The sequence below is a fragment of the Haliotis asinina genome, chromosome 15 (genome assembly GCF_037392515.1).
Source record: "Haliotis asinina isolate JCU_RB_2024 chromosome 15, JCU_Hal_asi_v2, whole genome shotgun sequence".
In the NCBI taxonomy this organism is placed as follows: domain Eukaryota; kingdom Metazoa; phylum Mollusca; class Gastropoda; order Lepetellida; family Haliotidae; genus Haliotis; species Haliotis asinina.
Window position 1 is genome coordinate 46545880 of NC_090294.1, and position 16954 is coordinate 46562833.

Genomic DNA, 16954 nt, shown 5'->3' on the forward strand with positions numbered 1-16954 from the left:
CAGGAGTAGCTGCAATTAGTCTGCACAGGAGGAGTTAATTCACTGTCCATTCAGAAGTCATAGTTAGAAGAACTGAATTCAGTCTGCTATATAGAAGTAAACTTAAATTTTATCAGCTTGACCTAGCAATAAACTCAGACAGTATAACAAACTATTTATCAGAACAGAGAGAGTAGTTTTGACTCATCACCATTTTGAAAAGTACTTCAGTGATATTACAATCACAACATGCTATTTTAACTGACTGTGCTCTTTGAGAAATGTCTGTTCTAATTATATACTGACGCTAAAATATCCCCAGGAACTGTCTTGAGAGGGGGCAAATTTGTTTTCTACAACACAGCAAGTAAACCATCTTTGATGTTCTACTGAAAGAATTGTGTAGGAATGTTTACAACACAAGAGCCTGTGCTGACAAACGCCAGTCAGTGTCCAAATTAATATATTCAGTGTGAGAGAGTGACTCTTCAACAGTCATCAATTTTCCTGCTTCATCAAGTCAGCTAGAGCCAAAAACCAAGTGGTTGACTACAGCTGTAACAATCTGCAGTGTCAGGGCACGATGACACTCAATCACCACACATTGTTACCTCCCTTGTCCTCATCAGTCAACGCTAAACAACAGGCACTGGGGGCAGGGGCTTAGTCCCACCAAGAAACCCCCTGGGGTGGAATTCTTAAAGTGATATCAATGTACAGAAATCAGTCCTTCTATAAATCACTCGCACTTGTCAACCTGAGAATTCCTCTAGGAGTTGTGCTCGAAGTTGTGAACATTAAATGTATAAACATTTATCGTTACTTGAGAAAGATCCATCCATCGGGATGGCCAATCACCATTTCGTACAAACTCATTCAAGTACGGCAACCTGTGTGGACATACCAGTGTTTCATATAATGTCGTCTGCTCATCACATAAGAATGAACTGGACCAACCAGCATCAATTCAGCAGATCTGAGAGAGTGACACAAATCTGTTTCACTGAAATCGACTCCCTCAGTATAATAATGCTTGTGTACAAGTAATGATAAATCCACTACACATGTCACTGCACCATTTGGTCAATCGCAATTTTAAACAAACCAATACAAGTATAGGCCCATCTCCTATTCTTGCGCATTTCCTATTCAGTCAATCGCAATTTTACACAAACCAATACAAGTATAGGCCCATCTCCTATTCTTGCGCATTTCCTACTTTTGCAGTAAAAACGGTTTCTGCTGAGATCGCCGATGCAGGGTACTCAGCGGTTGTTTACATCACTGACCAGTACATAGGAAGTGGCATAGTCTGCAAATGATACAATTTTTGTGATGTAACAAATATTGGTGACTTTTTACCAACTTGGACAAATCATAACTTTTTCCTGCCCTTTCCGACAGAATTCCTCTCACTAACATTTCATAAAATTTCTTCCTCGTCATGCCGCGAGAATAGGAGATGCCTCATTAAGTCAGTGGCAGACGACCTTGTTTTGCACGGAGCTCAAGATTGATAATACACCTGATGGATCAAGCTGTTGATAGATGCAGATGTTAGAAGAGGAGTTTCTTCATTTAAAAACAACAAGCATTCATACAATGAGAACTGTTTGTATTATTTTTTCAGCCGTTATCCATAAGTACCATGAGAATTGGAAACGCTGGTATATGCTGATGTGCACGGACATATTTGCATTTCATATGATGTTGTCTGCTCATCAGATCATGATGGACTTATTCACATCAAACCAACTGGCAGCCATGCAGCACGTCTGATAGTGTCATGCAAACATATTTCACTGAAATCAACTCCATTACTTGTGTACAACAAATGACAAATTTCTTATATGTGCCACAAGCAAGGTATACAGGATTTCACAAATGAATATTCATGTACAGCCTATACTTGCCGTCTTGCAGTGAGCTGGAACTGGAAATTCTGTTCATCATGCTTCTCTTTTGCATATATACCTAAAGGCTAAAGATTTCTCAACAATCCTGCGGTTGAAAATAAGTATCTGCCAAATGACTGTTGCATGAAAGAACAATTAGCTTGTTGTTTAACAATAGTTGAATTTACATAGCAAGTTTCTAGGTGTATGACACTGAGAAAACGAAGTTTGGACCAGACAATCCATTGACTGACACCATGAGCATAAATCTGGTAAACGAGATGTGTCAACTAAGTCAAAAAGATTGTCGACCCAATTGTGTTAGTCATCTCTTACAAAAAGCATGGGTTGCTGAAGACCAGCTGAAACCCATACCTTTACAGGTGTATCAAAGAACAAACTTGGGAATGGTGAGATGAAACTGGGTTTAACATTGCACTTAAGAATGTTTCGCTCATACGATGTGTGTGTATGTGTGGTTGCTTGTACTAGCCCAGACAGTTTTGTAGTGCTTGCTCACTGAGATATCGTGTCGCAGTTAAGCATGAATACCCTACTCAGACACATTACACTGACATCCAGCTGTCCAGTCCTTGTTGTACCCATAATGCTGACCAACAAGTACCACAGTTTAATGTCTTTTGGTACGCTGTGGTTGGGGATTGAACTTGTGACCTTCCGCTCTCCGGACAGAAGCTCTAACCACTATACACCACTGAAGCATTCCTCTGGAATGAATGTATGTAACAGTCAATGGTATCTGTAGAGGACAAACATTTTCATGTTGGTTACCTTGAAAATTCAATCATTCAGCTTGGTGCCATGGAGGTCAAGGCTGGCAGCAAAGGAAAGGACATATGGCTGATACTAAGTAACCATAGCTGGCTGAGTGAGTGAGTGAGTGAGTGAGTGAGTGAGTGAGTGAGTGAGTGAGTGAGTGAGTGAGTGAGTGAGTGAGTGAGTGAGTGAGTGAGTGAGTGAGTGAGTGAGTGAGTGAGTGAGTGAGTGAGTGAGTGAGTGAGTGAGTGAGTGAGTGAGTGAGTGAGTGAGTGAGCGCTTTAACCATTGGACTACCCCAAAGCATGAACAGACAACAAACAACTGAGAAAAATATGCCTAATAATGTGTCTCAAATAGTTTTTTTTTTAAAGCAAGAAATGAACATTAGTTTCCTAAATAAGCACCACCCAAAACAGGGTAAGTACTTTTTTCCTATCTTTCTTTTTTCCTGACAGAAAGCAATTTGCAGTCAGTAAAAGGCTGCTTTCAGATAAAGGTAATGCCTTGACTATCTGCAGTGAAAAGCAACAAATATATGCTTGTGGCATGACAGCTGGTTAACCCCAAGCTAAAGGCTTTAGAGAAAATGTAGAAAAAAACCGAGAAAAACACTTAAGGGTCACTAGATTAATGCCAGAATTGAAAAAACGAAGAATTTCAGCCTTGCAAACTTGGGTGGTCAGATGACATGTATAGCTGGCAATACAAGCAAGCTGGCAACTGGCTAGAATCTTGTTGCAAGGCACAGGAAACTGGTAGATTAATCTGTAGGGTGCCTTTAATTTGTATTGTCATCAAGGGTGCCTGACATCTTGTGGTGATCTTGAGTGACAGCGGTGATCTTGGGTGCCTGTCACATGGTTGTGAAACAGGATGGTGATCCAGGGTGCCTGGACCAGACAATACTGTGATTGACATCATGGGCACCATGTTTGCAATTGGAATGCAATCACATGCATCAACAAAATCAAGTCACTCTGACCAACAATTTTATATGTTGCCTCCAATATGACAAGCTTGAGTTGCTGAAGATCACATTTAACTCTGACCCTTTAGGGGAAATAATTCGAAACATAGCTTGATATCACACCATAACTTCAGAGTTCCTAAACATGCAAGTAATTGGAAAATTATTAGTTAATTATCAAATATGTCAAAATGGCTGACACCTTCTGGCATGATCATAAACAAATGAGACAAAGAGATTTGGCAAGCAGATAGTAAATCTAATTCTGAGTAAGAGCGTTGACCTTGGATGACATGTGTACCTTCAGTCTGTTGTTCTCAATCTGGCTTATCTGCATCTCAGCTAGAGTGGCAAAGTGCATTCTAGCTATCTGCATTCAAAGGTCTATTTGCCTTGTTGTGGTACTTAAAGAAAACAATTTCCAGCATCAACTGTGAAGATGTGCGACTAGTAAATGGTCATCTGGTTATCTGTTCACACAAACAGGATTTTGAAACCCACAAAGTACTTACACTCAATTAGTAAACTTGTCCTCAGATTTGTGGGTATTATTTGGTACTTGATGCAGAGAAATTTCATTTGGAACTAGTTTATTTGGAGAAATGCACTGTACAAATTCCTTAATGCTTTGACAAACAGATAGATATCCCATTCAAGAATAGTATTAATATGCTGTGAAAAGTTTTAAAGTCCACTTTTACTGTTTACTGTTTAAGGGACTCTACAGTATCATGCACACAGGCTTGTTCCCACTTCAGTACTCACAATTGTAGACAATGAACACAGAAATAAGATTCGCTTTGCGTCCAAAAGGATGCACAATTCAATTCACTGTACCCACAACACATCTCCAGCTTTGCTAATTGTTTGATTGTTTCTTTCAGAGCATCATTTCATCCATCAGTACACAACGATTTGTTCCAGGCTGTAAAGAAATGATCAAACATGCATTCTCTACACCATTACTTCACAGGACTCTCAGATATTGCCGGCAAGGACTCTTAAAACTAACATTCAGGGAGACCTAGGATCCCATGTTTGGGAGTCACATGCGCAGGCATGTACCCACTCCAGTATGGAAAACTCCATGACAGGATCACATTTGATCCAGATATTCAAGGGAAGTCATCAGGCAGTTATAACTTCCCCATAACAAGCAGTAACATAACAAATCGCATATCATGAAGGTGATGAATATAATACCTGCCAAGTCAGAACCCACTTGGCATTTACAAATGCCTCAAGTAAGAAAACTGGTGTTGAATATGAAGCAATCATATCAAGTCATATTGTTTTTATGGATTGAGAAGAACTAGGAGGAATAATCAATGTGCCGTGGCTACACTTGACCATGAGAATCTGTTCGTAATGAGGGAGGCATTTGCCACATATCATGTGTGGTGCCAGGCAATACTTTTCAATCAGTGCTGAATGTCAGCAAGTTCCCATTGTATCTTCAACACTAACGACAAGTAATGAAGTTCGTTTTCAGCGTCTGCAGGTAACATAACATTGTGTTGAAAAAATTTCTAATGATCTCCTTATATTTTTCAGATAATCTTGTGAATGAAACACTCTTATCAGTGATAAACACACTGTACTAGTAACTGATACAGATGTCGTGTAAATTTAACGGTATGAGATTACCAGACGTAAATACCAAAAAGAGTCATCAAAAGATGACAAATCCCCCAACCAACAAAACAAAAATCTCAAAATCTGCTAATAGCACCACCTTGGGATCTGCCTTACATATCTGCCAAGTGTTGCAGAAAGATATTGAAAGTTTTTTGAGCTCTGCCTCAAAAACAAAGCTAACCCCTTCTTGACACTAAGTCAAAACTGTTTACATGGAAATCCAATACAAATGCCAAAAATCTGTATGCAGCAAAAGGCACCACTTAAAGTTCTGTTTCATATATGTACCAAGTTTGGTTGAGAGGTATTGAATGTCTTTTTCAGTTATGCTCCGAAAATGAAATGACTATGGACAGGCTAAATGTTCAGTTGACTCTGAACCCGAATGACCAATGATAACACTAGCTGACCAATCAACACTTTGAAACAAGGGAAGATCTGATTCTCTAAACCTGAATACAAGCAAACAGGACTACATTGTACGGGGCTACACATGACATTACCACGTAACAAGGCATGTAATATATTCTGTGTTTTGTTTTTTCAACCTATTCATCTAATCCCAACTAACGGGGTCCCAAAACACAGGCCTTGACTTTAATTCTAATTAGGTTTCCTGCAATCCATTTCAACTTGAAATAGTTTTTGCCTTGAAAGTTATGCAGAGCATCGTGACACTGAAGTTTCACAAACATTCTGCTGGTGACAGATAAAGGCCAACGCTTGGAGGTAATGACTCTCGATACCTGTGTAACATGGACATATTTCAAGACAATCACCAACATTTCCAGCCCATCAACTGCTGCAATAAGAGGACCATGTCAGATTTGAACCACTATCTTCATCTCTTTGAGGAAATGAAGCATCTCTGCTCCCTGGAGAACACTCAAATTAGCTACCTTCAAAACTAATTCAAAATTGATAAACCTCATCACGAGTGATTTATTAGCAAAAGCTATTTTCTTTTTTTTCTTTTTTTTTAAATGTGAAGTCTATGAAGAGAGCAATCCAATGAAAAAATTCCACAGATGTAATTTGACAAGGTGCAAGCATCCGTACACAATCAGGACATTCACGCACCAATGAACACGCATTTAGAGTGGACATGAAATTCAGTATTCTGTCCATGTTTCACTAAGAGTGAACTTAATCTAATGAATATCATTTCTAAAGCAAACAATAAAAACTGACACACAAGTCATGTTATTTCTACAATGATATACACCCTACACATTCCATATTTCTTCAAGCAGAAAAAACTGCCTTTCATTATTCCCTACATTTCAGATTTTCAATTGCATCCATATCTGCCATGTTTTTCATAAGATAATGGTCTCTATTTTCTAAAAAGATGTAATTGTTCATAATTCATTGATGTAACTTAATATACAAAAAGTATGATTCAATTATGAAAAATGAAGAAACTCGATATCAAGTCATTCCTGTCCAACTTGTTAATCAATCCGTGAAATGTTCAAATCTGTTCAGGCCTCATCCATCTTTTGTCAATGAGAAAGGCAGCATCTGTGTTTTTTTAAGATAATACATCAGGCTGCAAAAACAGGCCTGTCTAGAAATAAGGTTCAATATGTTCTGAAGTTAATGTCACCAAAAACCATAATGTGCCCACACATGCTCATTTCACTGTTGAGGAATTAGAGGGCAGCAAGACAGCCTTGTCCACGATGTCCCTCGAGATTGATGTCCTTTCGCTAATCAAATAATCTTCATTAATGTTGGAGTTAATTCTGGACCTCAACCCCAGTGAAGAATTAAATCAGATCATGAACTGAACAAATATTTTAACCAAACACAAAAATAGAAGCAAGGCCCTGAAGCTCACATGAATCATGAAGAAATGGCATCCATATTTGAAGTCTATAAGATTATGGACATCATGCCCAGTTTGGAATTAGTGAGTGAGTGAGTTGGGCTATATGTATCCTCAATATCTCCAGGGTATACATTCAAATAAACCACCACTATACCTTGGATATATCTACATCTCATCCCGATAATTCTACTACCTCCCTTTGCTGACTCCACATTCTCACAGTAGCCAATCAGCTATTCCATCATTACAATCAATCTTTGTGTCAACAAAGATAGCGGTTGCAACTAGGTGTTGCGACGTGATGCATCCAGGGTTTACCCATGTGGGGAATTGCACCCAGTTTGGGGCATGATGAACACACCCAGTGACGAATTACATCAGATCATGAACTGAATCAGTATTTAGGCAAATACAAATACAGACAAGGCTCTGTAGGTCATCTTATGAAGAAACAGCATCCATATTTAAAGTCAGATCGGAATTCAGTGAACATTTTTACACTCACATTGATTGAAACATATACATGAGTTTCAGCTCCTTGTAGTTCCATTTCGTACAAACTCATTCAAGTACGGCAACCTGTGTGGACATACCAGTGTTTCATATAATGTCGTCTGCTCATCACATAAGAATGAACTGGACCAACCAGCATCAATTCAGCAGATCTGAGAGAGTGACACAAATCTGTTTCACTGAAATCGACTCCCTCAGTATAATAATGCTTGTGTACAAGTAATGATAAATCCACTACACATGTCACTGCACCATTTGGTCAATCGCAATTTTAAACAAACCAATACAAGTATAGGCCCATCTCCTATTCTTGCGCATTTCCTATTCAGTCAATCGCAATTTTACACAAACCAATACAAGTATAGGCCCATCTCCTATTCTTGCGCATTTCCTACTTTTGCAGTAAAAACGGTTTCTGCTGAGATCGCCGATGCAGGGTACTCAGCGGTTGTTTACATCACTGACCAGTACATAGGAAGTGGCATAGTCTGCAAATGATACAATTTTTGTGATGTAACAAATATTGGTGACTTTTTACCAACTTGGACAAATCATAACTTTTTCCTGCCCTTTCCGACAGAATTCCTCTCACTAACATTTCATAAAATTTCTTCCTCGTCATGCCGCGAGAATAGGAGATGCCTCATTAAGTCAGTGGCAGACGACCTTGTTTTGCACGGAGCTCAAGATTGATAATACACCTGATGGATCAAGCTGTTGATAGATGCAGATGTTAGAAGAGGAGTTTCTTCATTTAAAAACAACAAGCATTCATACAATGAGAACTGTTTGTATTATTTTTTCAGCCGTTATCCATAAGTACCATGAGAATTGGAAACGCTGGTATATGCTGATGTGCACGGACATATTTGCATTTCATATGATGTTGTCTGCTCATCAGATCATGATGGACTTATTCACATCAAACCAACTGGCAGCCATGCAGCACGTCTGATAGTGTCATGCAAACATATTTCACTGAAATCAACTCCATTACTTGTGTACAACAAATGACAAATTTCTTATATGTGCCACAAGCAAGGTATACAGGATTTTACAAATGAATATTCATGTACAGCCTATACTTGCCGTCTTGCAGTGAGCTGGAACTGGAAATTCTGTTCATCATGCTTCTCTTTTGCATATATACCTAAAGGCTAAAGATTTCTCAACAATCCTGCGGTTGAAAATAAGTATCTGCCAAATGACTGTTGCATGAAAGAACAATTAGCTTGTTGTTTAACAATAGTTGAATTTACATAGCAAGTTTCTAGGTGTATGACACTGAGAAAACGAAGTTTGGACCAGACAATCCATTGACTGACACCATGCACCATGTGCAAGCATCCGTACACAATCAGGACATTCACGCACCAATGAACACGCATTTAGAGTGGACATGAAATTCAGTATTCTGTCCATGTTTCACTAAGAGTGAACTTAATCTAATGAATATCATTTCTAAAGCAAACAATAAAAACTGACACACAAGTCATGTTATTTCTACAATGATATACACCCTACACATTCCATATTTCTTCAAGCAGAAAAAACTGCCTTTCATTATTCCCTACATTTCAGATTTTCAATTGCATCCATATCTGCCATGTTTTTCATAAGATAATGGTCTCTATTTTCTAAAAAGATGTAATTGTTCATAATTCATTGATGTAACTTAATATACAAAAAGTATGATTCAATTATGAAAAATGAAGAAACTCGATATCAAGTCATTCCTGTCCAACTTGTTAATCAATCCGTGAAATGTTCAAATCTGTTCAGGCCTCATCCATCTTTTGTCAATGAGAAAGGCAGCATCTGTGTTTTTTTAAGATAATACATCAGGCTGCAAAAACAGGCCTGTCTAGAAATAAGGTTCAATATGTTCTGAAGTTAATGTCACCAAAAACCATAATGTGCCCACACATACTCATTTCACTGTTGAGGAATTAGAGGGCAGCAAGACAGCCTTGTCCACGATGTCCCTGGAGATTGATGTCCTTTCGCTAATCAAATAATCTTCATTAATGTTGGAGTTAATTCTGGACCTCAACCCCAGTGAAGAATTAAATCAGATCATGAACTGAACAAATATTTTAACCAAACACAAAAATAGAAGCAAGGCCCTGAAGCTCACATGAATCATGAAGAAATGGCATCCATATTTGAAGTCTATAAGATTATGGACATCATGCCCAGTTTGGAATTAGTGAGTGAGTGAGTTGGGCTATATGTATCCTCAATATCTCCAGGGTATACGTTCCAATAAACCACCACTATACCTTGGATATATCTACATCTCATCCCGATAATTCTACTACCTCCCTTTGCTGACTCCACATTCTCACAGTAGCCAATCAGCTATTCCACCATTACAATCAATCTTTGTGTCAACAAAGATAGCGGTTGCAACTAGGTGTTGCGACGTGATGCATCCAGGGTTTACCCATGTGGGGAATTGCACCCAGTTTGGGGCATGATGAACACACCCAGTGACGAATTACATCAGATCATGAACTGAATCAGTATTTAGGCAAATACAAATACAGACAAGGCTCTGTAGGTCATCTTATGAAGAAACAGCATCCATATTTAAAGTCAGATCGGAATTCAGTGAACATTTTTACACTCACATTGCTTGAATCATATACATGAGTTTCAGCTCCTTGTAGTTTGAGTAATGTCCAAATATAAATAAAAGTAAATAACAGACAGATAATCTGACAACATACTAACACAAGAGCTCACCTGGAACACATTCATCCAAATCTAACAGAAATAAAGCTTATGCTCCTCTGTGAAATAATTGTTTCACTGTGCATCATACTTCTTTCACATAGGATCATAACTATTTGTTTCTAAACTTACTAAATGAAATATACCTTTTTGTATTTGTGTTTCTACTTTGGCCTTATCCTGGGAACTCTCAGACACAGTATCTCCTTTCCGTTGGGAATCTTCAGCAGTTCTATCTTCAGTTTGTTTGTCTTTTTCTTTACAACTAACGCCATCTTTCACAGGATTGGAGGCAGCCACTGTGCCTCCACCCACCTGAAGTGTGTCTGTTGATTCTGTGATACTATCCTCAGTTCCCATGGAAACACTCCCATCTTCTGGTTCTTTAAAACCACTACCATCTTGCAATTCTTTCGAACCACTACCATCTTGCAATTCTTTGGGACCACTACCATCTTGCAATTCTTTGGAACCACTACATTCTTGTGATTCTTTAGAACCACTACATTCTTGTGATTCTTTGGGACCACTACCATCTTGTGATTCTTTGGGACCACTACTATCCTGTATTCCTTGAGAGCCTGCATGTGACTTCATGTAACTCCTTCCAAGAAGGTTCCGTAGAAGTAGGTTCTGGAAGATGTGAGCATCCTCTTTCTGGAGCAGCATGTCAAACAGCTTCATTGTGGACAGACACACCTGCAAACAAGATGCAAACATGACTAACAGGTTTAAAGGCATTCTCTCTATCCAGCATACTTTGATGTACTTGCCCACAACTGCGCATGATATTGGGATGGCAGTTTTTGCTGTAGATTGTTCTAGATGTTGGTGTCAGTTTTGTGAAACACAGGTATGTTCTCAAACCCATTTCACAAAGACATTACACAAGAACTATTCTACATCCTTAACACAGGATCACATAACTTCTTGCAGTCAATAAGTTAGTTCACTGGTTCAAGGTTCCAGTGAAAGCAGGTTTGAACCTTATTCCAGTCACATGTTGCCATGTCAGTTTAATGTAGGAAAAAAAGCACAAGATAATGCAGGTCACTGATGGTACCACTTTGGTCAAGCCCATGAGCACATGTATGGCAATATTTGTTTACTGCTTGATGCTACACTGAGGATAAATCTATAAAATAAACTAGTCTGGACCATAAAATCAGGTGATCAACAGCACAAGCATCAATCTACACAATTGGAAACTGATGAAGTGTCAACCAAGTCAGCAAGCCTGACCACATGATTCTGTTAGTCACCTCTAAAATCAAGCATGGGTTGCTGAAGATCAGTTCTAAATCTAAATCTTCTGAATTTGGATTAAGACCATTCGTAACCTAAAACAACACAGAAAATGAACATCAGCTGCTCAGTGACATCACACAAGCTGGCTGTCTAACCATGAGTCCATGTGAGTCAATTCATCCCAAAGTACCCACACAGATGACTCCGGTCAGTCTACAGGTGTCTGAGAACTCTCCTACAGATTCAACATAATCACAGCAAGACATCTCTCACGAAACACATGGAAGTGACTGAACACTATGGAGCTTTAAATACTAACACCCCAATAAATACCACATGAAAGCAACAGAGCATCAATGATCCAATAATCAGACGTACTATGAGAAATGGCCTCTTTATGAGAATTGTCTTTTGGGAAGTACTACTCTCTACTGATCAATGCAGGCCAGAACAGATTCTTTACACGACATCTCAAGATTCCTGAGCAAAAATTTCCGATATTCCATCAGCAGCAGCCCTTACTGAATGACCTTCACTTTCCAATATGTTACATAAAGCCAAAGTACTTCGTCCTTACCCGAGTAAGAACACATCAAATCGCACATTTTCCCCCATCAATATAACCTTTACAATCACCGTGGCTAAATTGGTTTGATCTATTTTCAGCAGCACCATGTATAGACACGAAAAAAGATTAAGTTCCCATAAACATGATAACTTCCACTAGATCATGGCCAAATGAAACAATAGCTCATTAACCTAAGTGTAATTACCAGTCTTCCTACCCTGTTGAAAAGGGCAGCCGAGGATGACGCTGTCTTGCAAGGAGCATAAACACCCAGCCAAAACATGAACAAAGGACCACCATTATCAATCTTTTTACATGTTTTTACTTTGCCACCTGTCAATATTTTGGCGCGCAATAAACATTAAATCAAGTTTATAACATCATGGTTTGTTTCAATTAAGGAAATGGCCGTGTGGTCAATGAGTATGGTTGGATGAAGTCTTTATTAAGCACAAGTTAATGTAATGTTATCGTAATAAACCTGTTGGCAGCCAACAATTGAGCATACCCCCAGGAAGTGATGTCCTGTAAATGGGGAATTCTGCTCTGTAAAGTGGGAAATGCCTCTATTGCCTGTTCATTAAAGTGCTTCACAGCTCAATAGTCACACTCAAGCAACTTATAAAGCTCAAATTACGTGGGGACTCAATTACATTCTAATTGCAGTTATGAACACGGCATTGTGACCACAGTCTTAGAAAAGGCATAAATCAGCAAGGGCTTGGCATCCCTGAAAACAGTCTGACGTAAGACCATTATCTTTCTCTTGCAGAAATAAGGCAATGCATCTTAATCTTGTTATTTGTTTGTGACAGGGCAGTCATCAGCGCTGACAAGAACCCTTTGAGTTTCTTTGGGCATTAGGTTCTTGTTTGTTGGGTTTAGGTGCTTGTTTGGAAAGCTTAAGGAACTGTAGTGATTGGAAATTATACAGCATGCATGATGGGAAAATGAGCCATGGTCAACGCCAATTGGCACCGTCTCTGAAGTAAGGGAAAATGGAAACAACCATAATTATCATGACTTCGATCAGAACTCAAAGAATGGCCATTCTTCAAACATGGAAAATCATGGCAATGAAAAACTATTAAATAAATGGCATGTATATAAAATTACCTTGGTGTATATTATGAACAGTGAACTTTAACTTGAAAAACCTTTAACTATCATAATATGTCAAATAATATTTTGGCTATAAAAAGTTGTTATATTGAGGGCATACACACAAAATTGCCATATTGTCATCCCTCACTCTTATGTCCATTCTCATGAACAGTGAACTTAACAATTACTAAACATTTACCATTTGCTTCGATTAAGAGTATGTCAACTAAAAATACAAGAAAATGGCTTCAAAAGTCAGCCACTGAAAACATTATTATCAAAAGCAAGGAATGTCAGGAAATGGCTGTTTTCCAATTCTTCATTTCTGTTGTAGGTCACGTACACTGAACGCCTATGACTTTGTAATTATTCTTTCAAAAATGATCAATTTCAAAATACAAATAACTCCAAGATGAAAACGGCTACCAGAGTCAACTTTTGCCAATCCATACATAAAGGGAACTAAATAAAACTTGCAAAGACTATAAACATGCACAGTCTCCTTTACTGATGAACTATTTGGTTACCAATGATTATGAAGCCTTAAACCAATACATTACAGACTATGTCATCACACCAAACAGCTTGCATTGTACTTACAGTATTTCCTAAACGAAATCGAACAGCATAGTTTTCTATCCGACCTTTTCCTCTATCTTTTAACTAAGGACAGGCATTAATATTTTCAATTCCTGCTAAATGACTTGCTGATGACTATTTTTGGAGAAATATTTAAAAATACCCTGAATGTATTTGTTTAACAGGGTCACTGGGTTGCATGCATAAGGTGTGGTTTTGACAATATAGAACTACCTAGCATTTAATGAAGACACAGAATTTATTGGTTTTTCATACCCCGTACCAACGTTTATTGGATATCCAGGATTAATTAAGGAAATACAAATCTCCAAGACTGTAATAATGGTAACTGTCCCAGTCACACCAAGAAAAGACAGAGTGAGTGATTGTGTTGAATACTGAAATGTCCACAAAACATTTTAGGACTTTGGGATGATTGACTGCCATCTGGCATTCAAATCCACACTTTCAGAATGAAACACAGAATCAGCAGGGATTCAAACCCACACTCTCAGAATGAAACACAGAATCAGCAGGGATTCAAACCCACACTCTCAGAATGAAACACCGAATTAGCAGTGATTCAAACCCACACTCTCAGAATGAAACACAGAATCAGCAGGGATTCAAACCCACACTCTCAGAATTAAACATCAAATCAGCAGGGATTCAAAACCAAACTCTCAGAATGAACACAGAATCAGCGGGGATTCAAACCCACACTCTCAGAATCAAACATCAAATCAGCAGGGATTCAAACCCACACTCTCAAGAGTGACACACCAAATCAGCAGGGATTCAAACCCACACTCTCAGAATGAAACCTCAAATCAGCAGGGATTCAAACCCACACTCTCAGAATGAAACACAGAATCAGCAGGGATTCAAACCCACACTCTCAGAATTAAACATCAAATCAGCAGGGATTCAAAACCAAACTCTCAGAATGAACACAGAATCAGCGGGGATTCAAACCCACACTCTCAGAATTAAACATCAAATCAGCAGGGATTCAAACCCACACTCTCAAGAGTGACACACCAAATCAGCAGGGATTCAAACTCACACTCTCAGAATGAAACCTCAAATCAGCAGGGATTCAAACCCACACTCTCAGAATGAAACACAGAATTAGCAGGGATTCAAACCCACACTCTCAGAATGAAACACAGAATCAGCAGGGATTCAAACCCACATTCTCAGAATGAAACACCGAATTAGCAGTGATTCAAACCCACACTCTCAGAATGAAACCTCAAATCAGCAGGGATTCAAACCCACACTCTCAGAATGAAACACTGAATCAGCAGGGATTCAAACCCACACTCTCAGAATGAAACACTGAATCAGCTGCAACAAAGTCAGTGATCAAAACCACTCAGCCATTGCGGCTTACTCTGATAGTGACAATTACAAGCTGGCACGACTCCGATGGCCAAAGAATATGAACACACAATGCCATGCCAAAAACAAAGGCACTAGAAACAAAGACACTAATGCATTGAGAAAGAATAATCCAAAATATAACTTATATGACATTAGACCACTTTCTAAATGACATTGTGTATTCATGATCCAAAACACGTTTCCCAAGGAGATTGATAGTGGACAATATTGTATTTGCCACTACTCATGGTCACTTCCTTTCATTAATGTGACACTTTTTCAAAACTAAAATGTTAAAGCAAAAGTGGAAGTGAGGGAAAGGCCAACATTAGTTTTTAATTCAGGATGGAGGGATGTTGAAAAAATAACATGAGTTGATTATCAAACAGATGAGTATGTTTCACAAACACCATACTGACAAAAACAGTCCAAGTAAACTTAGTCTCAGTGTATTTCGTTACACTCCACCACTGAGTCTAACAAAACCTAGTAGAAGGTCGCGTCAGGTAAACTTTGGGCGACCAATGACCGTCCAACCAAACGTGAGACGGTTAAATATATTTAACCAATCAGACAATGACTACTATTTAGGGATCGGAGGGACTTTCAAAATAAACAGGTCACTGACACAGATCTCTATACAAACAAAAATCAGCATATAACACAATTATTTGACCTGCAGTATATATGCTTTGGGGTTTCTGTTGACATGGTTACCATTATATAATATTTCCGCAAAATGACATCCTTGAATATTGCCAAAAACACCATTTTCAGGGACTGTTTACTCACCACTGTCATGGTTGTACGTACGCTGTGTTCATCACCCGGAAGTGAGCGTATGCTAAAAAGCATTCGGAATCGTTTGGGTACGAACCTTTTCGAGATAAGAAGTTCAAAAGGTATGTGCGAATGTGCACATTCGCGATTTGGTAAGCTGTGTTCTGATTGGTCAATTTCAAAGGTTACCTAACGCAACCTCCCACAAGGTTTTGTTAGACTTAGTAGTGGAGTGTAACGAAAAGTACTGAGGATAAGTTTACGTAGACTGCTGACAAAAAACCCATGAAATGAGGCACTAATGGAGTGTAGATTATTGAAAATGGACGTGACAGAGAATCATTTTTGTACTTCCTCCCATAACTACTCATATTTCCAAAGGTAAACAGTGCCTGGCCATGGTCATAACAACTAGCAACAGCGAACTGTCAAAACAGTGCCTGGCCACGGTCATAACAACTAGCAACAGCAAACTGTCAAAACAGTGCCTGGCCACGGTCATAACAACTAGCAACAGCAAACTGTCAAAACAGTGCCTGGCCACGGTCATAACAACTAGCAACAGCAAACTGTCAAAACAGTGCCTGGCCACGGTCATAACAACTAGCAACAGCAAACTGTCAAAACAGTGCCTGGCCACGGTCATAACAACTAGCAACAGCAAACTGTCAAAACAGTGCCTGGCCACGGTCATAACAACTAGCAACAGCAAACTGTCAAAACAGTGCCTGGCCACGGTCATAACAACTAGCAACAGCAAACTGTCAAAACAGTGCCTGGCCACGGTCATAACAACTAGCAACAGCAAACTGTCAAAACAGTGCCTGGCCACGGTCATAACAACTAGCAACAGCAAACTGTCAAAACAGTGCCTGGCCACGGTCATAACAACTAGCAACAGCAAACTGTCAAAACAGTGCCTGGCCACGGTCATAACAACTAGCAAC

General features: G+C 38.9%; 1 protein-coding gene across 4 annotated transcripts in view; it reads right to left on the reverse strand.

Annotated features, from left to right (window-relative positions):
* LOC137265312 (FHF complex subunit HOOK interacting protein 2A-like) overlaps positions 1-16954 on the reverse strand; it is a 112832-nt gene that overhangs the window by 36204 nt on the left and 59674 nt on the right. For all 4 annotated transcript variants that reach the window (XM_067800680.1, XM_067800679.1, XM_067800678.1 and 1 more), the window contains exon 11: positions 10489-11041. In XM_067800680.1, coding sequence (XP_067656781.1) covers positions 10489-11041 — 553 coding nt within the window. The remainder of the gene's footprint in view (positions 1-10488; positions 11042-16954) is intronic.